General features: G+C 34.2%; 1 protein-coding gene across 1 annotated transcript; it reads right to left on the bottom strand.

The window, feature by feature from the left end:
- Positions 1–9,273: 9,273 nt before the first annotated feature.
- LOC145571207 (protein FAR1-RELATED SEQUENCE 9-like) lies at positions 9,274–9,981 on the bottom strand. The gene has a single exon (XM_081630277.1). The coding sequence runs from the start codon at positions 9,979–9,981 to the stop codon at positions 9,274–9,276; it is 708 nt and encodes a 235-aa protein (XP_081486403.1).
- Positions 9,982–25,735: the final 15,754 nt, after the last annotated feature.

Raw genomic sequence — 25,735 nt, 5'->3', positions numbered from 1 at the left:
GCCGGGAACTGGACGAAGAAGGGGTTTTTGAGGTTGGGGGATGTTTTTATTGGGTTTTCATAGCGGTGGGAGGGAATTTGGTGGTTCAAGGGAAAGGGTGAGGAGGCGTCGACACTGAGGGAGGGGGTCTGGGCGGTGGGAACAGGTGGCGGGGGGTGGCTAGGGTTGGTGGTCTGGTGGGGGGATTTTACCAAATAATCGATTAATTTTTTTTAAAAAAATTTCTTTTTTTTTTAAATTTATTGACCAATCATAGGCCGACACGTGTTAGATAACTTGTTATAACAAGTTAGTTGATCGGTTGGGACCATTGAGAGCGGTATAAAGGTCGGATTATTTAAAAATAATCCAAAGGTGGGATTATTTTGAGCGGATGAGCCAAAGGTCGGATTATTCCCGACAATTTTTCCTTTTATTAAATGGTAACTTCAAATACTTTTAGGATATCTTTAATCCGTACCGTCTTACGATAAGTTAATGAAAGTCTGGCTTAATCAAGAATTTGTATATATCTTATGTAGGTTTTGTTATTTTCAATAGATATATATACAAGTATTGAAAAACTTTGGAATTGTTACTACTAGTATATGTGCTCATTTCATTTCTAAACAAGGAAATGTCTAATTTGTGGTTGGTGCACCTGGGTGTACCATGCGCATGGTGTACCCGGTACAAAACAACATCCCCAAAAACGTAAAACGCAGACCCAACGCAAAAGAAAAAGGTGGAAAGAACATTAAGAAGTATTGTAAAGAACATGGGTTTATAAAAGAACATAAAGGCTTGGATAAAAGAACACGAGAAATGAAATGGCAGTTTCATTTATTTTTGGTAAATAAATGACCAGGACCCACCTTTTTTAGTAAATTTTTTTGGTAAAAATCATTTCCAAAATCATCATTTTATGTCTCTAGAACTTTTCGCTCTCTATCTTCATATCTTTTTCTATTTTTCAAAAAATTTCAAAGCAGCAAAAATGTTCATCTTCAAAGTGAAACTCTAGAAAAAATAGATCTTAATTCAACCTTCAAACTTGAACAAATGGTAGATACTAGTGAAGTGTAAGTATAAATTTTGTACATGCAAATAGTTTTTGGTCAATAATTTTGAAGGTAAAGTGTTTGATTTTGTGAATTTGGGTATTTTTTTAAAAATAATTAAAGTAATGAAGTACAAGTTGTTCAAAAAGAACAAATGGAGGACAAAGAAGAACAGCAACGAAGCCAACAACGAAGCCAACTGGAAGAACACAATCCAAGGTTAATTTTTAACTTGTTAATTTTTGAATCTTTTTTTTGGTTTTGAAATTGATGAATTTTCGTTTGGTTTGGTGGTGTTATTTTACAGTAAAGAACAAGAACAAGATGATGAGCATTTACCTTTTTCTAAAATGTTTAATATGAAAGGGAAAGAGTGTAAAAACATTCTTGATGTTATAGGACCAATTGTGGACCCCAGATTTTAAGATCCATAAAATGTATGGAGGACATTCCAAAGTTAGTTAAACTATCACTTTCTAGATTATTCTTGTTTTTCTGTTCTATTTTTGGTTGTTGAAGACTTCAATGGTATTTAAAAATGGTAGATCTGGCCTGGTTGGTAGGGTCACTTAAACAATAATAATACTTTTATGTTCATTATCTGAGATTGTGGTGTTGATTATGAGATACTATGATGTTCTTTATGAGATATGTGTATGTTCTTTTATGTAAGTGACATAATCAAATCTCTTTTGAGGATAGTTTATGTGGTTTTTTTTTTTTATATAAAGGCATGCTTATGACGATTGTGATTTATCCTATTTGTGTTAATTAAAAATGGTAGATCTAGTTATTAAGATAACTAAAATGCTAGTAAATACTTTTCTGCCCATTATGTGAGACTGTGATGTTCTTTTTTATCAAAATAATATTAATGTTCTGTTTGAGAGATGTGTACATTCTTTTATATAAGTCATGCAATAAAATTAACTTTTGAGGGTAGTTTTTGAATTTTTTTTTTTTTATGTAACAATATGCATATGATTGTGATTTCTTCTATTTGGAAGTATTTTATTTATGTACATGATGTGAATCATTGTTTTAAATTGATACAAAATTACAAAATTAATGAAGGGATGAGGAAGAAGAAACCAAAGCAATCAAATTTGAAGTTCCTTCACAACCCCAAGTAGTGGATGACATGCCAAAAAAGAAGAAAAAGTATCGTTTTAAACAAATTGCTACCAAAAAAGGGTACTTGTTGATTGTACTTTGTATGCACGTTCTTTTTATATATTGTGCATGTTCTTATGTCTAAAATGATATATTGCATTATCATAAATGTGCTTTTTAATATGATGTTCTTTTTAATTATTATAAATGTTCGTTATAATATGATGTTCTTTTTAGTTATTATGAATGTTTTTTTATGTCTAAAAAAGTTATTTATAAATTATCCTAAATGTTTTGTTTTTTGTATAAAAAATAACAGGAAGAATGTTGGAAAACAAGAGAGTAAACCAATTAGTGAACGATCTAGTACATCAGCTTCTGATAAAGCTGTAGAAGGAGGAAATGTGAAGGATGTTGCTAGAAAAGGGAAAAATTTCAAGAGGATGAAAACAGAGAAAAGAGTAGTTGTAAGAGAAAAAGATGAGGATGCAGATAAGGAAATTGAAGTGAAACAAAGGCACACTGTTCAGCCTTTGCAAAACATGATTAGGACTTTGTAAAGCACGAAACAAGAGAAGAAGATGCAAGCCATTATAGATATGGGGTTTGGTGGTTTCTTGCACCTTGATATGCCAAGAAGTAACCCTAATTTTTCTGCAACACTTGTGCAGAATTTGGAAGTCTATGGTCTCTATATCTTATGTGATAGAAACAAGAAAATTGATATCAAACCAATTGATGTCCACTTGGTATATGGTATACCTTTTGGAGGTGAAGAGATAGTAGATGCTACCCTTGAGAATGAGGCTTTTACTTTAAGTGATGCAACAAATAAAAGAATATGGCGGTGGGAAAATTCCACACTTAATAGATTTATCTGGGAAGTTGGCTTACCCAGACACTCCTCTTGATGATAACTGGAAAAGAAGTTTCTTATTTATTTTAGTGAATTCATGCATCAAGTCTTTGTCTAACCCATAACCTTATTTTAGGTAAAAAGATTATGTTCTTTTCCTCTAAAGTTTGTGTTCTTTTTTTACATGCTTTTTTCTTATTAGTTGATGTTCTTTGTGATTACATATTTGATGTTCTTTTTATACTTTCATGTTCTTTTTCTTCCTAGTTTATGTTCTTTGTGATTACTTTCATATTCTTTTTCTTATTAGTGTTAGTTCTTTTTATACTTTCATTGTCTGTTTTCTTATTAGTTGATGTTCTTTGTAATTATAAATCTGATGTTCTTTTTATACTTTCCTGTTTTTTTTCTTATTAGTTTATGTTCTTTTGTGATAGATTCATGTACACAGCAACTGATACCAACGAAATTTCAAAATATGATTGGCCTTTTTATACAATAGAAAGCTTGACTGAGGCGGCTCTAAACTGGAAGGGGGACACAAGAAGATATTTTCCTGGACCACTCCCATTTCTTATGGTAATTTATACTTGATCTACATATGTACTTTTGTATATTTACATATGTTCTTTATTAATTTACAATGTGTTTATAGATTTTTCATTTGTTTTATTCTTTACTTAATCAGATTTGCTACTTTTACCGCCTTCAACGGGGTACATCGAGCTTTCCAAGAGATATTCCTCTTGTCAAAGAGTGGAATGCTGATATGATTAAGGAGAGGATTAATCTTGTGGTAAAACTTGGCTTTGGGATGGGCATAGTTTTGAATCGAATTAAAACCCCAGATGACATTAGCCAAGTCTTAGCCATTCAAGGAAATGAAGGACAACAATAGCAGCAACCACAACAGCATGAACAACAACAACAAGAACAAAACCGACCACAATAACAACCACAACAACAACAGCAGGAACTGCAACAATAGCAGCAAAATCATCCACAGAAGCAGCAACAACAACCACAACAGCAACAACAGGAGCTGCAACAACAGCAACATCAACATCAACAATAGGAGCCGAAACAACAGCAACAACAACATGAGCCTTCAAATTTGCAAGTTCAATATAAAACTCCTTTTTTCTTTTATTTCATGTTCTTTACTTTGTTGAATGTTATTTTAATATAACACTTTTGTATACCATATTCTTTACTTCATTAAATTTTCTTTTAATGTGTATACTATTCATAATACTTATTATGTATGTGCATTTACTTAATCTTTATGTTCATTTAATATGTATTTAATGTTCTTCTAATGTATGCATCTTGTCCTTTTTATCTTTTAGGAATATACTTTGTTGCTTCGTCAGGCAACAGAGAGAATTGCTGAAGGGTTTGTGAACCTCTGATTTCCAATGTTTTAAAATTGGGGGAGAGGTTCCATAGTAACCCACTTGATGAAGACACTACATTGTACAATGTCACTGCAATATGGGCAAAGTGTTCTGGAATCAAATTGCCTTAAGATATACAAAATCATACACCTACTCAGAGAGTAGAGGGGACTTCGATTCTTAGCCAAGACACCGAGCTCTTTGCATCTGACTGGTTTGGTGACATGATAGATAATGTTGTCAAGATGGCTAGTTTGGAGGGAAACAACAAGGAGACTAGAGAAAATATGGGTGATGAATTCACTGGAGGTGAAGAGAAAAGTACTCAATCACCTAATATTCAACCAATAATATTTAATGTTGTTACTCCAACCACAACACCACCTGAATTATCATGTGACCTAAGGCTAACACTTGGGTTAAGCATGTCAAGTGCTTTGAATTTGGGTGACCAGCCTTTTGATGACATTTCTGAATATGACGCGTTATTTACCAAGCAACAATTAGAGTCCAATGCAATGGACCAAGCCATTAGTAGTCAAACGATAGGGTAACTAATTGACTTGAACACTGACTTTTAATTATGCAATCTGATTATCCGGAGCTGTATTATTTGAATCATTAGTGTGTAATATAATTATAAGGAAATTTTGAATTTTAACACCACAAAAAAAAAACGGAAAAATGGATTTTAACACTACAAAAAAATAAAAATAAAAACTTTTATTTTAACACCACAAAATTTTTTAAAAATTTAATTTTACCACCACTTAGGGGTGTAAATGAACCAAGCCGATCAATAAACTACTCGTGTTCAGGCTCGGTTGAAGCTCGTTCATGTACATTTATTTAATAAATGAGCCGAGCTTGAACAAATTTTGAAGCTCGTTTAATAAATGAGCTTGAACACGAACATAGATATGATCGTTCAGATAAGTTCATGAAAAACTCGTTTATTTATGTTCATGAACTACTCATTTATTTATGTTCATGAACTACACATTTATTTATGTTCATGAATTATTGATTTATTTACAATTGTTAATTTAGTTATTAAATTTATAATTAAGATTCAATTATTATGCTTATTTTGAAAAATTCAAATATAAAAAATACAAAGCTCATTTATTGGAGAAGCTCAATTATTATTAAGTTCGTTCATGAAAGACTCGTTAAATAAACGAGTTGCCACGAACCGTTCGTGAACATATAGTGTACTAAATGAGCCGAGCTTGAACAGAAATTTGAGCTCGCTTGAAAGCTCGGGATCGTGCTCGAACTCGCCTAAGTTAAATGAACTTGAACATGAACAAGGTAATACTCGGCTCGACTCGGCTCATTTACACCCCTACCACCACTTAACAGTTGTCGTCCAAAAATCCGTTAAGTGAGGTCCATTGTGCCACGTGTCGTCATATTATTAGTTTAGAAAGAAAAAAGAAAGTTTAAAAAAAACCCTAAACTACCCAGCCAACCCCATCCTCGCCGTCGGCAGGGCAGCCCGGCCATTACCCTACCCAAACACCACCGTTTCCAGCCGCAAACTCCATCCCCTCCCTTCTCCCTCCCCAAAACTGACAAAACCTCCCAATGACCGCTTAAAATGGGCGACCATTTTTCAAACCACCCAAAATCCACCACCACTTACGGCAACTAACGGTCGAAAACGACTACTTTAGGGCCTAAGTGGTCGATCTAGACCATAAACCGGTTGTTTTCGACCCTTAAAAACGGTTTTTGGTGGTGGTTTGGGGTGGTTAGAAGAACGGCCACCCGTTTTTGGAGGTCGTTGGGGCAAGGTTGACGATTTTAGTGAGGGGGAAAGGGGGGGTGGAGAATCCGGTGGCTTTGGCTGGGAGCAGGGTGTTTGGGTGGGGAAGTGATCGGCATCGCCTAGCCGACGGTGGGGATGTGGTGGCTGGGCTAATTTAGGGTTTTTGTTTTTAATTTTTTTTTTATTATTTTCTTCCAATAATATACTGACACGTAAGCAATGTGGAGCCCATGAATGGATTTCATCCATGAAGTAGTTAAGTGGTGGTAAAAACCAATTTTTTTTTTTTAACTTTTAGTGGTGTTAAAATAATTTTTTTTTTTTTTTTTTTTTTTTTTTTTTTTTTTTTTGTTGTAGTGTTAAAATCCTTTTTTCCGTTTTTTTGTGGTGTCAATTTTCAAAATTTCCTAATTGTAACGAACAAGTTTATGTTCTTTATTTGAGTATTGTATGTTCTTTGACTTGTGAGGGAACATTAATGTTCTTTTAGTTATTAAGTATATTCTTTTTATGTAATATGTATACTCTTTGATTTGGTATTGTATGCATGGAATTAAAACTCGGTTGTTTCTTCTATAACGGCCGCTTTATAACGGGTTTGGGACTTACAGTTCCGCGAAAAGCCATTATATAATGGCGCATTGAAATTCACACCCAACTCATCACGACGGCCGTTATGTAATGGTAGAACGGCGTTATATAACCGTTCTATAATTGCAGCGGCCGTTAAATGTAGAAAATCAATCTTCACTGTTTGCGAAGAACATAAAGCCAAAAGAAGAAGATAGGTTTCGGGGGGGAAATAACAGATTCAACATAGATTCAAAAATAAAACCCTAGATCTGTAAATTATCAACTAAACTAGCTATAAAAGGAAGAAAGATATTGGGGCTTTAAGTTGTGGGAATCAGGCAAGCTGAAAGCAATTTACCCTCCGGCCAAATTCCGTTCCCGGTGATGGCTATTTGCAGGTCTTATTTTCTCTCTCCTCCCTGATACAGCTGGCAGCTGGCTTTCATTCTTGTATCCTCTTTTAACTAAACTAACCTTTTAACTTTTGTTATCACGTGACCTTCTCTAAATTCTTTCTTTCTTTTTCTTTTATTTTTGTGGTTTGAAGGGTTAGCTTTTTTTTTTCATTAAAATCTGTTTGGAGTACTATACTATACTCAGTGTAGCTTTTATTTTATTTGAGTGTAGAAAGAAATAAAGATCAAATAATGCTAAAATAATTTATAATTGCCATATCTCATATATTGGGATGTGTTTAAAGTAGCTTTGTCAATAATATTTTATAAAATAAAAAATTAAAAAAAAAGAATTAAAAAAGCTCAAAAAATGACTTAAGTTTTTGAAAAAAATCACGCCGCAAAATCCGCGATCTGTTCTATTTGCCCGTTACAAGCCGCTTTCGCGACAACGCTTCCGTTACCGCAAACACAACCGCGACTGCGATTTTTTTCCATGATTGTTTGTTCTTTCTCTTGTGAAAGAAGTTATTTATTAAGTTTGTTCTTTTCTTGATTTTATATTCTTATATTCTAGGAGTGTTATAAGGGTGCCTGATCAAAGCATGGAGGGAGGAGAAAATAAACAAAGTGAAGAAGAAGCAGACAAAGTCGTTGGAATATAAAGGCATATAAATATTACAGTTGTTTAAGATATTTAAAATTAATGATTTTAAAGAAGATAAAATATGTTTGTTGTGTTAAGAACACATGAAGAAAGGGTTGAAACAAACTTTCTGGAAGGGTGTGAAGAAATAGAGGAGAAGGAAATTGAAAAAAGTGAAAGGTATAATCAATATTTCAACTATTAGTTTTTAGTTTAACTTAAAATATCTTAAATATTCTTTGATGTCGCATACTAAATAAAGGAAAAGATAGAGTGAATGAAGAGAGGTTAATGTTCTTTTGTATAATTCAGTATGTTCTTTTTTTTTTAATATATGAATGTTCTTTGACTTGTGATAGTTTGCAAATTTTTTTGTAGTGGATCTCCTAAACCTGTCAAAAGAGCTAGAAAGGTGGCATATATTTTCAAGTCACCTTACCTTGTAAAATACTCTCATATGATAGAAAGAACAGAAGAGTTCTAGCATGCTAGAGTATTCATATGCCCCGGGACTTGATGAAGAGTAAGTTTGATACATTTTAAATTGCACTATATAATGTCTTTTTTTTTTGTTACTTTATCTTATGGGTTCTTTTTGGCAATATAACATTGTTAATATAGGTTCTTTTTGGCATATAACATGTTCTTATTATATATAAGTAATGTTCCTTTTAATTTATGATATGTTCTTTTTTAATCAATGACATGTTCTTTTTAATTAATTCATGTACATTATAGTTGTAAAGAATCTTTATACAAGTGCTTTAGAAATGAAAAGGAAATTTTATTAATTGTAAAAGAACAACTGTGCATAATATGCAGTATAAGTAAATCATATAAGTTCAAAAACCTCAAATATGCTAACCAATTACACAATAAAAAAAAGAGAAGTAAATCTCACATTAAATCTAAAATTTCTTTCTAATGATAAGGTTCAAAAGGAACTACATTCACTCCAAAATACTCATTAGGTTCAAAATACTCTAGTGATCCTCCAAACTCATTTGAATGTGCCAATACGTTTCCTTCTGGTACAACCATGAATTCCTATAAAGAATGTTTAAAAGATAAGTAAAGAACATATGTAAATAAAGAACATATTTTAATGTAAAATGAACATATAAACTTTTAAATTTGTAAAAAAAGAACATAGATTAAGGTAAAAAAGAACATGGTTTTGTGGGTTCTTAAATCTTTACTTGAATTGTAGTTTGAGCTTTTTGTTTCAATTCCTCTTGTAGTTTTTCTTTTCCATGACTTGATATTTTAACCCTTTAGCTTGTTGGTTATCTTTTCTTGTGTGCTCTTAGGTCTAGTATTTCTTTGTCCCTTCTTTCTTCTCTTGATAGGATCTTTAATTTCTACTTGAACTGCAGCTTCTTGTTCACCATTCGCATCTTCAGTTTGAGCAACACATTCTTCATTAACTCCTTGTGGTTCCAATAAATTTCCATCCCCTTGATCTTTTGTTACAGTTTACTAACAATCAGTATTAGAAGACTCTTGATTTTCATTTTCACATTTCCTTAGAAGTAGATCAATTTTGTAGGTGCACTCATCAATAGCTTCCTCAATGGCAGTTCGTGAACTCAAATCAATTTGCGCACGATCAGCAAGCCTTGTAAAAGTCCTAATAATATGTAATCTCCACACATTAGAAGTAGTTACCCCTGATTCAGCTACAACATTATCATCAACCCTAGTACACATTGCAGCCTTTGTGCATCTCTTCAAAATATACCTCTTTGGGATGTAGGTGATGTTGTTCAAATGAATTACACGCAATGAGTGCTTACATAGTAGCCCAACCTCACCAAAATATTTGCATGTACAATCAACTAAAGCCAATGAATTGTCAAAAGTAACAATATGTATGATCAAATCCCTTTTTGGATGCCCAACATGATACTCATAAAGAGGATGTTCCATTCCTATTATCTTTGCTGTGCAAGGAACACCACTCACAAAATTATCCTCAAATTGTATATAAATTTGAATAGTGTAAATCTTCCGAGCATGCTCCAACAAACCAACATCTGCCCACACTAAATGACGATTGCCAGTCATGCTATCATAATCATTTCTACATTCTTTACTCCTCCACTCATCAACAACCTCAATGAAGGAATTGTAAAATTCACAAAGACCATGAGTGACATAAAGTCTACAAGAAATCGACTTATTCATAGTTTCACTTCTCTAAGAAGATAAAATACCACCACTAAAATAGTCCTTGGAGTATGCAAGTGTAGACACCCAAATGTGTTTCCCCAAAACCAAACCCAGTGATGAATACCTTTCACGTCATTTGATTATCGAATGAAGTGAAAGTGTGGAAAGTCTAGTGATGAGGATGTTTTTTATTAAAATATTTCTCTTTCTTTTTTCAAAAATATTTCTTTTCTTACTCTATTTATATAAAAAATAGCCAGTCCAATTTGGTTTGGTCCATGATAAGGGTCCAATAATAGTATAGTTGGATTAGGTTTGAAAAGATCTTTCCAATGATATATTATAAGCCCAATTCCGATAAATTATGAGGAAGTTATGGATTAAATTAAATTAGGCCCAATGATTTTAAAGTGGCCCAATGATCTAGAGGAGGGTATTAATTATTATTCCTAAAGTAATTAGGATTGATTTTGATCTTCTAGGAATATATAGAAGGTTCTCTTTAATTCTAATAAGATTAGGATTGATAATTATATTTTTAAAAGATGTTTTATTTTGAATAAAATATATTAAATCTGATTTTAAATCTGCTTGGACGCAGAATTACCTGTAACCGGTTTAAAAGATGATTCCGCGTGTAAAAGCGCGTTGTACTTTTGAACCAGCGCGAGACGACAGAGTCGTCGCCTGGCGCTGACCTTCGTCGCCTGGCGATGAGCTTGTCGTCTGGCGCTGACTCTTGTCGTTGGCGACAGGAGGTATTTTATTCCGAATATGATTTTCTTTGATCCCGTGCTATTTTTCCTATAAATAGGGGTCGAATTTCCCTGTTTTCTGGCATCTACGATCTACAATCTACAATCAACAACCATCAATCTCTCTCTTTTACTCTAGCTTCCTTCCCTTTGGACGCCACCATGCTTAAGTGAATGATCACAGTGGGGCTCAAGTGTGGGATGCTTGAATTATTCCCTACAGTTTTTTGGCGACTCCGGTGGGGACGGAATTCTATTTTAATTTCTAAAATTTATTTTGGCAATAATTTAGAATGAGTGGATGAGACTCGAAAAGTTCTAAGTATTTCATGTGCGTAATTTTGATTAACATTATTGGCATATGCATAAAAAGGTCTGCATTGGAAAGACCATCCGAAATGTGTCAAAAACATAGGATTTTTACACGTAGGAAATTAGGAAAATATCTTTCACAACTAAAGTTGAAATAACGCTACGAAAAAAACTGGAAAATTCAAGAACAGAAAGCTGCCGAGGCATGTAAGAATTAGCACTGAGAAAACAGCGTCAGCGCCAAACGTTGGCACTGTCGCCTGGTGACAGTGCCAATGTCTGGCGACAGACGCTATTTTCTCGCGCTAAATTCTTCCAATACCGAGCCAGAAATCTACCTTCTTGTTTCGACTAGTTTTCTAGTACTCTATGCTCGGTTTTACTTCCTGATTGAGTTTTTCCCTTTTTTCTGAAACCCATATGTGTTCTACATATGGCCATAACCCTCTGGGAATTCACGCTCCATCTACCCAATCGAACGCTCCTGGCAACGAAGGGTACATCCGAGTTTGTTGAATTCACCAAACCGTGGAAGCGAGTTTAACTCGCGGGGTCACATCCACTCGCGCCAACCCTTCCAAAGGTAAGGCTTCCGCGCGGTGCATCCGGACTAATAACCATGGACCCTTTTTGACTAACCTATATCCTGAACTTTAGAGAACTAGAGCCATGGTTAGGTTGCAAACTCATTGCATCATGTTATGACTACTTGATTACTTGTGCACTATTTGCTTGTGCATAACCTACATGTGATTAAACTAACCGTTTGGTTTGACTTGTAATTATGAATATGCTTAAATAAACTAACCAAGGACTAAAGGACTTTTCTTAATTAATTTATTAATTAATTTGAGCTAATAAATATGTCTAAAATCGAGTCATAGTTCCTTTGAGTCAACCCGGTTTTTTTATTCCCGTATACTGCACAAGCGTCAACTTGTTTTGGTCATAATCGGAGTTCTAGAAAGAGTTACGAGTCATACAACCTATGGATCTGTAGCCCCGAGTTTTAACTTTCATTTAAAATTGTTTCGTCCAATTCGGAGTCACAGATCAAAAGTTATGACTAAAATACTACAACATGTCCAGTTTAATGCACATACGTGAAGTCTTAACTTAGTATTTGTTTAAGTCTAGTCACATAGTCTAGTCCTATGGTCATGACACGATTCAAACATGTCACCTACACTCACTGGCCTTAGCACACACTTTGTGAATATGTCACCATGACCATGTCTTAGGTTCATGCATGAGTCGGTTTTTTCCGTCATTTGAGTTTGGGGTACATTCTATTCCTAATTCTTTCATATCTTTCCATCTACATCATCTTTCCATTCTCCACATGCTTTCTCCATATCACAACCTTCATTCTTCCTACCTCCTTCCATCTACTACATGTTGAATAGGGTTCGAGTTAAATAATTAACAAAAAGTATCTATAACTTCCCTTTTCACAGCACTTGGTCAAGGAGAGAAGGGAGATTAATCAAGGACAACACCTTTGTTCAAATACTACTTTTTGACAAACCCATCAATCGAAAAATCCAAGAAGATAATGGCGTCTCAAGAAGAAGTTAACAAACTTAGGAAGGACGTGGCCAACTTAACTGAATTGATGAAGGCCATGGCTCTTCAAATTAATGACCCTGTAAAGCAACAACAAATGGAGCTCATGCAAGAAAGCTCGAGCAAAATATCCAATGATTATAGATTCTAGGGAATTAGCTCACAAGGGGTCTCAGTGGATAAGGAACTTCTTCCGCAAAAGTTCAGTACCAATGACATCATTAGGTTCAAGGCAACAGATAATCCTTACTTCCACTTAAGAGCGTTCGAGACAATAATGAACATTAAGGGGATAGATAAGAAAAGTTTTCATACACTGTTTTCTTTATCACTTGAAACTGTTTGTCAACATTGGTTCTTTTCCCTTGACAAAGAGAAGACCTCTACTTGGGATGGAATAATAAACGCTTTCATTGATAGATATAAGTGCAACATTCAAGTAGAAACAGACCATAGACAACTTGAGATGTTAAAGCAAAAGGAAAATGAAGGGTTCACTTCTTTCTCTAACAAGTGGAGGAAAACTTCCGCTAATATGATTGAAGTTCCTACTGAAAAGGAGTCTGTAAGGATGTTCATCAAGAACCTTCAAGACAAGTATTCGAAGCATTTGAAATATCAACATAATTTGAATACCTTCAATGTCATCTACGATATAGGTATTGAAATCGAAGATGACCTTGCGAAACAGAAAGCTACTAACAGTAGTAACAACAGTGGCTGGAAAGGAAAGAAGAACGACAATCCTTCTTCTTCCAAAAACACCCACTCTAGTAACAATGTTAGTACCTTTAACCTAATTGATGTCTTATCTAGGGATAATCAAGGATCTAAAAAGAAACCAAAAAGAGAGTTCACGCCCATTGGAATGACTTATGATGCTGCTTTCGATCGTTTCTATGATCGAGGATTAATCAAACCTATTGGCCCCACTGAAGATCCAACGCCAGAAAGGCAATCTTCAAGATGGAATCCCAACTCTTATTGCTAGTACCATCAAGGAAATGGTCATACCACGGATGAATGTTACAGATTTCAAAATCTCATTCAAGACCTCATAGAAGCAAATAAGATCCCATTGTCTTTAGCTAGTAAGAAGACCGGGTGACGATCAAGCAAAAGACACAAGATCTCGTGACCTCTTTTTCTATCTTTTTTGTTCCTCCTTTCCACAAATAAGTCTAGCATTGGCACCCTTTGTTTTCCTTAGATTTTACTTTGTAGGATTTTTCTTTTCCCTTTAATAAAATGAGCATTTATCTTCTTTGCATATGATCATTGCATTGCATAAAAAAAAATTAAAAAAAAAAAAAATCCATGTCGAACTAAGCACAAGGTATACCAATGATTTGAGGCACCCCTTGTAGCCACATCATATCACCTTTCACCCTTCAAATATACAATCCTTTCTTGATAATCACTTTGAGCCTCGTCTAAACGATAGACCTTTCTTTCTTCAACCCATATCTATCTAACCTTGGGATGGGATGGTGTGCAACTTATGCAATTTTCAAAGAATAAAAGCTTGAGTGATTTCAAAAGATTCAAATAGAAAAAATTAAAAAATAATAAAAGTATACAAAAGGGCAAGTGTTCCAATGTCATTGACATGAACATGTCTTTGATATGAACACATCTCAGATTACGTCTCTTATCGAGTGCTCAGTATCGTGCCTGAGAAACATGAATGCCAAGTGAGTGATAGACCACATGATCGGGATTTCCCACACTTATCAAAAAATTCAAAAGCAAAAAAAAGAGAGAAAAAAAATATAAAAGAAAAGAGTTCAAAAGTGAGGAAACCTCAAGCATACAAATACAAAGATTCAAAAGCAAGGTTGCACACCTTGGGGGCTTATCTAGGGTCTTGAGCCTTTATCCCCTTCTTCTTCAACCTTTAGCCTAACCACGTTACAACCCTTAAAAGACCTCTTTGAGGTATACACACACTTGTGCGAGGTTCGGCTAGAGCTACGTTCAGCCTGATTCCTAACGGATACGTAGGCAAACTCACATTGAGGTGCGGCCGTAATAAAAATGTATTCATATTCATAATTGATCATATCAAGAGATCTCCTATGCTCATCCCTTTCCATTTAGAGCTAAACTTGGGAGCTTGATCCCTACATTATTAGCTTACCCAGCCTGAGAGTCACCATCATTTGACTCTTCTCAAAATACTTTTTCCATACACTTACCCTTTGCAGCCTAGCTTTAGTGTCACTTTCACACACATCACAGATACATAGACAAATAATCCTCCTCTTAGGAACCCTTTGTCATGAAATCTTAACACAACGATGAAGCATGCCTTGTCATATTAAAATCATTCATCGATGTAATCATCATTGCATCACAAAGTATGAAGTGCTTAGCCTCCGCGCCTAAGTTACCCAAATACTTTCATCATCGAGTCAACAATTGAGATAGCCTAGGATGTTATAATCCTCCTTGCACTATGAGATACAACGTCGACGCATGCATTTGACTAAACTCATTTTAACATGAATCATCAAACACTTCACTTCTTCCCTTTTGTGTTTTTCTTTTTCGGGAGAAAGTCGGTACCCTCCACAAAAATGACAGAAAATTTTTGCTTTTCTGCATTTTGAGTCAAACACATCACAACATAATGCACACACGATTCATGTACACATTGAGTCATGTCGTGGTATCACATTGAGTTAAGTCTACGCACACGAGTCGATTTGAGTACATCGAGTTACACGTCGAGTCAGGCAATAGCATTAAGTAGCACAAAGTCAACCTTAAAAACATGAACAAAGTCCTATAGTCCAAAATATAAATGCAGGCACACTAGGTCCCATACGGACAGGTGATCTTTACAAAAATTTTAAAGCAAAAGGACGCAAACAACTTAGCAAATAAACTAGAGTCAAATGGTCATATTGATTAATTGGGTTCCTTGGTACGCCAGTTAGCCCCTATAAGAAAATTGACATGATTAGTAGTCGGCTCGATTACAATCGCAGTAAGTGATCGACCTGACAAATGATCATCTCACTTAGCTTAAAGCGCCTAAGTATTGGCTCATCGCAAGCACCGAAGTAATGGTTCACAAAGAAGCGCATCACCAAAACAACAATTTTCTAAGATCGGATTGTCATCTCAAACTGACAATATTTCCAAGAGTGAATTGTCAAGCATCAAATCTTCGACAATTTTTCCAATATTGGATTGTCATCTCAAACTGGCAATGTTTCCAAGCATGGATTGTCGTGCTCCTTCTCTATTTGGCAAGTTTTTCCAAGTTTGGATTGTCATACATGCATCAAATCCTTGGCAATATTTCCGAGATTGGATTGTCATGCATCAAGTTCCCTAAGGCAAAATTTCCTGCGGTAATTTCAGCAAATATCACAGCAGCAAAGTTCAAGCGAGCTTTAAGGATCGACAAGCGTTAGTCTTCGGTAATTTTCTTTGGAATATTATCACAACAACCGAGGATGACTTCAAGTGGAGTTATTTTCGACGGCGTTTCCTAGGATGTGGAAGGTTGTCAAACAACTGAGGATGGCTTTAAGCGGAGTTATCTTTGACGGCGTTCCCTAGGATGAGGAAGGTTGTCAGAAACAGGAGGTGACTTCAAGCGAAGTTATCTTCGATCATATTCCCTATGATGTGGAAGATGTTAATAAAACAGCGGAAATTGAAGGCAGCTGTAAGCGTGGTAGTCTTCAGGTGATATTCCCTTGCTTGAGAAAGATCGTCAAACAAGATTGGTTACTCCAGAGACGTGTGCTCGACGGTGCAAGATACGCGTTTCTTAACTCTTTTATCTGTTTTAACTAACGCTAGTTTGCAGGTATCGGCGTTACAAGAGTGATTTAGGATCACAGAACGTTCTGGATCATTCTCCGTCCCTATCGCTACTTTGACTTTTGTTTTCGAAACTTGCGTTTCTCCAAACTAGTCAAAGTAGGGGCTTCTGTAGACACCCAAATGTGTCTCCCCAAAACCAAACCCATTGATGAATACCTTTCACGTCATTTGATTATCGAACAAAGTGAAAGTGTGGAAAGTCTAGTGATGAGGATGTTTTTTATTAAAATATTTCTCTTTCTATTTTCAAAAATATTTCTTTTCTTACTCTATTTATATAAAAATAGCCAGTCCAATTTGGTTTGGTCCATGATAAGGGTCCAATAATAGTGTAGTTGGATTAGGCTTAAAAAGAGCTTTCCAGTGATATATTATAAGCCCAATTCCGATGAATTATAAGGAAGTTATGGATTAAATTAAATTAGGCCCAATTATTTTTAAATGTGGCCTAATGATCTAGAGGAAGGCTTATTAATTATTATTCCTAAAGTAATTAGGATTGATTTTGATCTTCTAGGAAAATCTAGAAGGTTCTCTTTAATTCTAATAAGATTAGGATTGATAATTATATTTTTAAAAAGATGTTTTATTTTGAATAAAATATATTAAATCTGATTTTAAATTTGCTTGGACGCAAAATTACCTGTAACCGGTTTAAATGATGATTCCACGTGTAAAAGCGCGTTGTACTTTTGAACCAGAGCGAGGCGACAGAGTCGTTTCCTGGCGCTAACCTTCGTCGCCTGGCGACGAGCTTGTCGTCTGGCGCTGACTCCTGTCGTTGGCGACAGGAGGTATTTTATTCCAAATATGATTTTCTTTGATCCCGCGCTATTTTTCCTATAAATAGGGGTCGAATTTCCTTGTTTTCAGGCATCTACGATCTACAATCTACAATCAACAACCATCAATCTCTCTCTTTTACTCTAGCTTCCTTCCCTTTGGACGCCACCATGCTTAAGTGTATGATCACAGTGGGGCTCAAGTGTGGGATGCTTGAAATATTCCCTACAGCAGGACACCACATCTCTGTGATATTATACAAATTGTTGATCCAACTATTATTCTTGCAATCATATCTTTACCCCTTTCTATAAATATGAGCAACAAAACTACTGTTGCTTATGAACAGTACCTGCGCTACTATTCCTTATAAATAGGGAATTTTCGGTTGTGCCCTCCAAAAAATTGGCTGATATACCTTTTGTCTTTACCTTTACTATTCAATGCTTGCCACATAAGTCACCTTTTCTGCATTTGCCTCCCATCCGTGCCTTTTACCATGCTTTTTTCAGATTTTCTTTCACTCTCCCATGGCTATTATCTACTTCCCTCTTCTCCATTTTCTTCCTTGCTCATACTGTCATCATCTAATTGTCTCTTCTCCTTCAATTTGTAGTCCATGAATAACTTGTAAGTTAGGGTTTTGTATCCTACGATAAATTTGTTATTAGTTTTTAATTAAAATATTGGGAAACAGTCGAAAAAAACCTTCTAGGTTTTAATTTTTTCTGGGTTTTGTTACAGATTTTGAGTATATGGCAAATCTTCAACTAGTAGCAAAAATGAAATCGGGATCGTTGTTGTCAGAGACAAAGCTACTGGTAAATCCAGCTAAATTTGCTGCCAAATCTTTGTTCTATTGTTGGTCTAAGACTCGACCTTACGAGTAGCCTTTAGTCTTCCAAAGGTAATTCAATTTTTTTTCCCTTTTGATTCTGTTAGGGTTTCGATTGAACAATAAAATTTAAAATTTTGTTTTTTTTTCCAGGGTTTGGTGTTCAATTAATTTGAACTGATAAATTCCAGGTTAGCTTTTTTTTTTTTCCCTTTACTTTCTCTTATTTATTTTAATTATCGTTTTGATAGGTTGCTTTTCATTGGTTTATTGATGACTTTGATCCTCTTTCATTCACTTATTTATTTTAATTTTTTTTTTATTAGTAGCTCGTTGTAATTTTTTTGTGGGTGTGATGTTAAACTCAGCATTTTGTATAGAATTTTTGCTTTTGTTATTGTTCGAATGGGTGGGTGATTCTATTTTTTTTTCTAGGTCGGGGATTATTTTACAGTAGCTAAGTTTTCATATGAATATACCCTCTTTTAAAAGGGGTGTATTATGAATGATATGAAAACTGATTAGGTTCCGTCCTGGTTTGACATGTCAAATAAACTATCTTCCGTGTGACCGTAAAAAAAAAAGGATTAGAGTAACAATTAGCAAAATCATCACTGTAAATCTTGTGACCATGACAAGTCACTCATGTTCTTCCAACATATATGAAAGTTGGTTGCTATTGTAAGACTGACATATATATCTGAATTGCTCTATGTTCCATGCTTTCTGTATCCCAAAGGTTAATGTTGAATCGTGTCAATTATTAATTAGGATCTTATACCAAATAGTATTTGCTACAATTATTCTCTCAATTGTTTTATGTGAGAATGATTGTTACAAATGTGGGTCTTAGCACACCTCATACTTAGTTTTTGGTCTGGGAATAGGTTGATGGTCAGAAATGGTGGATTTAGGCGGCAAATAGGCTCCCATAAACATGAAGTTCTTTTAACCATGAGAATATAAGCACCTAACCTCATATATGGATCGGAGGGTTGGAGTCTTTTGAGCTAGCTTTTGCAGAAGGCTTAACAACACATCTAAAAGAAGAGAACTTAGAACAACTCCTTGATGATGGTAATCTTTGGTGTTAGGGTGCAATAGTAGTTATGTGTCAATTGCCTTCCTTTTCTTACTCGGATTTTATAATATAGGTTAGTGGAGTAATGAATAATGGCTTATTCAAACTGTTATGCAACATAATTTATACCAGGTATTTCAATATCAAGCTAAGGTAATATCAAGCTAATATTGGTTAGAAGAATTGTAATCCAACCTGTTATGATGAAATGCATTTCAACCCAATTGTCAAGTTATCAACCCAATTCATATTGGTTTCGGCTTTATCCAAATCTCAAATGAAATGTACCGCCATAACGCATAATTGTTGAAATGCAATTGGATTTGGTGCAAAACCTATTAGAGATTTCCCTTTGTTAGTTTGGGTTACACTTTTAATTGAGTGATTTATGTGTTACTTGACATGTCAGTGAAGTTGGGAATACTAGAGTTTTTGTATGGGACGGTGAAATGAGTAAAGGTTCATGTGGGGAAGCTTGAGTTTGAGTAATGAATTGCTAGGCTTTGTTTATATTGTAGGATTACAACTAAGAATTGAACACCTGAAAAATGAGTGATGAATCACTAGGCTTTGTTTATATTGTAAGCTTATAGGCTTTGTTTATATTGTAGGCTTGTAGTTATGAATTGAACACCTGCAAATGGAGTTTTAGATTTAAGTGCAAAACAGTTTTGAATGGGAAGCACTTCTGATCTTTAGAATATTAATTAGCCTTTAAGTATTGTTTCAGTTGTTTTCGTCTTTGTAAAGTTATTTCAGACATCTAAAGACGCTTAAAATGTCAACACTTTCTGGGAGTTTCTGTCCTCAACAATGTTACTTAATGCTGCTGATCGTGAGGCCAGGAGATGATGCAATGGGTATCTTAGGAGGAGTGGTTTATTTAGTTTAGAGTTTATCGATTCATTCAATTATAATGATATGTCTATGCAAGAATGACATATATCTAATAAGAGATTCAAAGTTATATGACTGGTATTTTTTCCAAGGGCATAAAATTTGGGTAATATGGTTTTATTCAAGTCCCATAATTCTAATTGGTCTAATTATTTACAAGATTAATGATGATTTAAACTGTTAGATATTCTTTTATGCATGAGCTTGGTTTAATATTACATTAGATATTACATTCAATTTGTCGAAACACTAACCACTTCATTATTCATATTCATTAACAATATGTAGCATATTAAGTATACACGACATTAGCTTAATTGCTTCCAATAAACTAACAAAAAAGCTTTCAAAAAAAAAAAAAAAAAAACCCTCAAAAACAAATCAGTGAGGTTGTTCCAAGCTCAATTAAAAAAAGAAATTTATTGAGGACACATTGGTGAACGTCGGAGCAAAGGTACTACTTTTTTGTTTTTGTCATTTTTGTGTATTGCAATTGTATCTTGTGCATTTATTAGCTATTTAGTTGTTTATTGTCGGTTGCTTATATTGGTTTAGTTTGAACGGGGAATTCTTGTTGTAATGTTTCATAATACATACGCAGGACATATTTTGGGTTTTAAATTTCAAAGATTATTCTTAATTCACTCTTTTGTTGTGTAGTTGATATTTTGCATTGTTTATTTTGGCAGTTACCAAGGTGGTATGGGAAAATGAAGAGGTAGCCATGAAGAGACAACTAGCAAAAGTAATATTGAAAGAGGGGGGGAATCTCATGGTCACAATGGGAAGGCTGAAGAGAATAATCCTACAAGCTTTGTAAATACCTTTTTATTTATTTATTTTTTTTTAAAGATTTGTATCTATTGTAGCTGATGTATGTGAGGAGAACATCTTATATCTGGGTGCCTTTTGTTTATCTTACCAGAATACTAGATTGCCCTTTGTCCTTTGTTGACAATCTTATGAGAAAACTGAATCATGAGAAGAGGTTACATTTTGTTAATTCTTCTAAATCATTTTTTGACAAGTCAATAAGTTGTAAATTCCCCTTATATGCAAGAAGCCTCGACCTTTGGCTGCATGAGATACTACTATTTTAATTATTTCATCAAGGAATGCAATGTCAGTATGTTACTAATATATTAAGAAAGACAACCGCAATTACAATTCCTTCAAATGGATGAGATGGAGAAGAAGGAACAATAAGGTGGGAGAAAGTAAGGGATGGATAGAAAAGGCAAGTGAGATAGGGAGAAGGAGCAATATAAAAGAGAGTGTACACAACAATGATGAAGGAAAAAGAGATGAATAAACTTTATTAAGACAAGTGATAAAAGGATGAGGGGGGAGTTATCATAAATTTACTTCATAATATTAGAAAAACCATAAAAACAGAGTCATAGCGATTATTAGAGTGTAGTTTCTTTTATGAATATTCAATGTCACTAGCAAGTGGCAATCACGAGAAAATATTGTAACAAATACATATGTTGTGATTACAAATTAGTCTTAAACTTGTCTAACTATAATCAAGGTACTTAAACTCAGTCGAGAAAATACATTGATAACTTAGCGAACCACAAATCTTAATGGATGATAAAAAGTAAAAAAAAAAATCACTCGAGAAACAACACCGATAACAAAATCAGTCGAGAATATACATTGATAACTTGGGGAACCGCGCGCAGGTCCACAACTAGTATTTTGTAAGCATGCTAAAATTCAGAAAAAACATTAATGAACATAAGGCTAACTAAAAAGAACATACCGTGAAGACATAATGAACATTTTGATTTATTAAAATGAACATCACTAATTGCAAAAATATCAAAACATTAATGAACATAATGCTAACTAAAAAGAACATACTGTGAAGACATAATGAACATCACTAATTTCTGAAAATGAACATTATTTAATCATTATTAAAAAGAACATTCGGTAAAGACATAATGAACATTATGTTATACAAAAAAAGAACATGTGATACTATAAGAGAAAAAATCAAAACAAAATCAGAAAATTGAAAGAATGTTACTTAGACCAATAATGCTCAAACTCCTGAATAGTATCTGTGTATTTAAGAACTATGTCAAACAAGTCATTAAACCCTTTTTTTGCCCGCGTTCCTTTGACATTTTTCTTTGAATTCTCTTTGATATGCCAAGTACATAATCGATGCCGAGAATTTAGGAAGACAATTCTTATAGCCTTGGCCATAGCTTGAGCCTGATCAGTCATGATTATAACAGGATGTTTACCTCCCATGGAATTCAAAAACGTGGTGAACAACCACACAAACAACTCACACTTCTCATTAATAAAAAATCCAATGCCAAACATAACATTTTTATTATGATGATTCATGCCAACAAATGAACCACAAAATCATGGCATACTTGTTTGTACAATATGTTGTGCCATGAACCAATAAATCCCCAAAAGCATCATAATCAACCTTCATCCTATTGTCTTAAAAAAAAAAAAAAAAAAAAAAAAAAAAAAAAAAAAAAAAAAAACTTCAAATGACCTTTCTCATCAACATCAAAATCATAATAAAATTCATACTCATTTGATTTGCATTCTTTAAAATAACTAAGCAGTTGCTTAGTATCACACCCATCAAACTTCTTTCTCTTCTCCGACGCTAAAGCATCATAAGCATCGCTACGAAGAAACCCCGACATTTTCTTACCACCGGCTTGATTCTTTAAAACTCGAACAACATCAGCAATAGGTATACCATTCTCAATTAAACTATTCAGCATACCAATCTTTTCCTCACTGACCTAAAAAAAACAAAAAAAAAAAAAAAAAAAAAAAAAAAAAAAATCAAATGTAGAAAGAACATATGGTAGGAGTTCCAAAGAATCTAAAGAACACAATAAAGACATATTATAAAGAAAATTATCTATTTTATTATACACCAATAATGAAATGTATGAATATGATCTTACCTTCCTATGAGACCTAATCAAATGTCTTTTTGAAACCGGAACTCTGCTGTGATTATGATCCATGGTATAATTGGCCACAACAAACAAACCAGAATCTTTATAAACATCAAATTGAATCATTGCTTTGCATCATGTATGAAAGTTTCTCTTCTGATACACCTTTGGTTCATCACGTGGCTTTCTCTTTTTCTTAAAACCAACATAAGAACAAACACAAAATCGTTGTCGAATAGTAACATTGTCTTCTCTATGATTCAACTTCCCCTTACGTGTACCAAAACCATGTTTAAAGGCAAAATTATTGTACAACTCATATGCCTCTTTATCAGACTTGACTTTTTTGTGCATAAGTTCAGATTCCTTTGCCTCAGTAAAGCCTAAAATAATTAATAATATATTTTTGTTAGAAATACAATACATGTACATTTGCAATGGGTACAATGTACTTTACATAATTAAACAAACAATAAGCATAAAATATAAAGAACACAATGGCTGCAAAAAAGAACATACTGACTCACACAATATACACGTGTATCCAAAAGAACATGAATATTAAAAAAGAACATAACTTGTATAAAAAAAGAACATGTATATAAAAAAGAACATGTATATAAAAAGAACAAACATATATAAAAATGAACATGAACAGTAAAAAGAAAATGTATATAAAAAAGAACAAAAATATATATTAAAAAGAACAAACAGGTATATAAAAAAGAACTTAAATTAATGAATATAAATTATAAAATTCAAAATTGATTTCAGTCCCTTAATAAATGAAATAAAGAACATGACCAAATATAAAAAGAACTTCATCTTCAACTTACAGCAATATAAAAAAAAAAAAAAAAAAAAAAAAAAAAAATTAAAATCAATCATCTAATTAAATATACAATCATTTATCAAATTCAACCTAATTTGACAATTTATATATCCACAAAATTAATTATTATTTGAATCAAAGAACAAAAATTACCTTCGTCTCCGTTTACGATATCAACAAATTCACCTCCATCATCATCATCGTCGTCATTATAATCAACAAATCTAGCATCAGAATCATGTCAAAATTCTGATTGATGATACGACATTAAAATTGAAAAAATTGCTCTGTAAATTCTCTGTAAAACGATGAGTAATTTCTCTCTCTAAACTTCTCTCTAATTTTATCTCTAAAATATTTGAAAATAATGGAAGAATGTAGATGAGTAATTTTGGAAACTAATAATATGGAATGTTCAAGCAGATCACGGAATGCATTGATTTAATTTTTTTTTTTTTTAATTTGAAGCAGATCACGGAATGCATTGGTTTAATTTTTTTTTTTTTTAAATTTGAAGCAGATCACGGAATGCATTGATTTAATTTTTTTTTAAATTTGAAGTAGATCACGCAAGCAGCATCAATTTCACCCAGGTGCCCCCGAGTGCATCATACTAATTTCAGGGAATGTCTTGGACGATGCATCAAATTGTTATTTTTCGTAACTTTTTGTTCTGTGAGAAAAATTTGACGTCATGAAACGATAATTAACTAACTTTTAATTAATGGAAAACTGCATTTTGGAATGTATAATTAAATATAAAACATGGTTCTCTTCAACAAAAATACAAAAATAAATAAAGGAAAAATACACTTTAATAATCCCAATTATAGGCGATTTACTTTTAATAATCCCAACTAAGGTTTATTATCTAATAATCCTAACTATTTGGTATGTTTGCCAACAATAGTCCCAACCGGTCAACACAAAGTCAATGATAACAAGCTAGCATAACACATGTCAACACGTGATTGTCTAAATAAAATAATAAATAAATAAATAAAACAAAACAAAACAAAAAAATTTCAGCCACCAACAACCACCGCCAAACCCTAACCCCATACATTAACACGCCGGAAAATAGCTGACCACCCTAATTAACTTCTGGAACCGCTTGCCAGCCTTCTACGACCCTAATTAACCTAGCCCCGACCCCTGAAACCACCTACCTAGCCACCCCAATTCCAAAAACGTAGCCTAGTTTCGTCGGACTTGTTAGTAGTTTTTGGGATCGGGGTAGCTTGGTAGGCGGTTACGGGGGTTGGGGATAGGATAGTTGGGGTTTTAGAAGTAGAATCTGAGCTTACAGAGAGGCAAGCTTCAGAGGGTTGGGTCGGACGGCGAGTTTCGGTGGTTATGGGGTGCGGTCGGCCAATTTTCGTCGAGTTAAGGGTTTTGCGGTAGGGGGTAGGGGTGGTTTCGTTGGATTTTGGCGAGTTTTGGGGATCGGGGCTAGGTCAGGTGGGGTTGTAGAAGGTCGGCCGACCAGTTTTGGAGGTTTTGGTGGTCAGGGGTTTGCTGGAGAGGTGGTTACGATGGTTGGGGGTTTGCTGGGGAGGTGATTCCGATGGTTGGGGGTTGACTGAGAGGTGGTTTCATTGGTCGGGAGTTGGCTGGGAGGTGGTTTCGGTGGTCGGGGGTTGGCTGAGAGGTGGTTTGATGGTCGGGGAAAGGTGGCTGACCGGATTCCGGCAAGGTTAGGGATTAACGGGGTGGCTGGGAATATTTGGGGATTTTTTTAAAAATGTTTTTTTGTTTTTAAATTTTGTACCAATCACATGGTGACACGTGGATATTAAAAAAAAAAAAAAAAAAAACTCTTTCAACAGGTTACCGGTCATTGGGACTATTATTGGCAAACATACCCCATATTATTAAAAGTTGTAATACCCCGTATTTTTATGTACTTTTTAT

This window comes from Chenopodium album, chromosome 12 (genome assembly GCF_948465745.1).
Source record: "Chenopodium album chromosome 12, dcCheAlbu1.1, whole genome shotgun sequence".
NCBI lineage: Eukaryota > Viridiplantae > Streptophyta > Magnoliopsida > Caryophyllales > Amaranthaceae > Chenopodium > Chenopodium album.
This window is presented reverse-complemented; position numbering and strand designations above follow the sequence as displayed.

Excerpts from the sequence above, each read along its gene's own strand:
- LOC145571207 (XM_081630277.1), bottom strand. The coding sequence starts at position 9,981 with ATGAATAAGTCGATTTCTTGTAGACTTTATGTCACTCATGGTCTTTGT.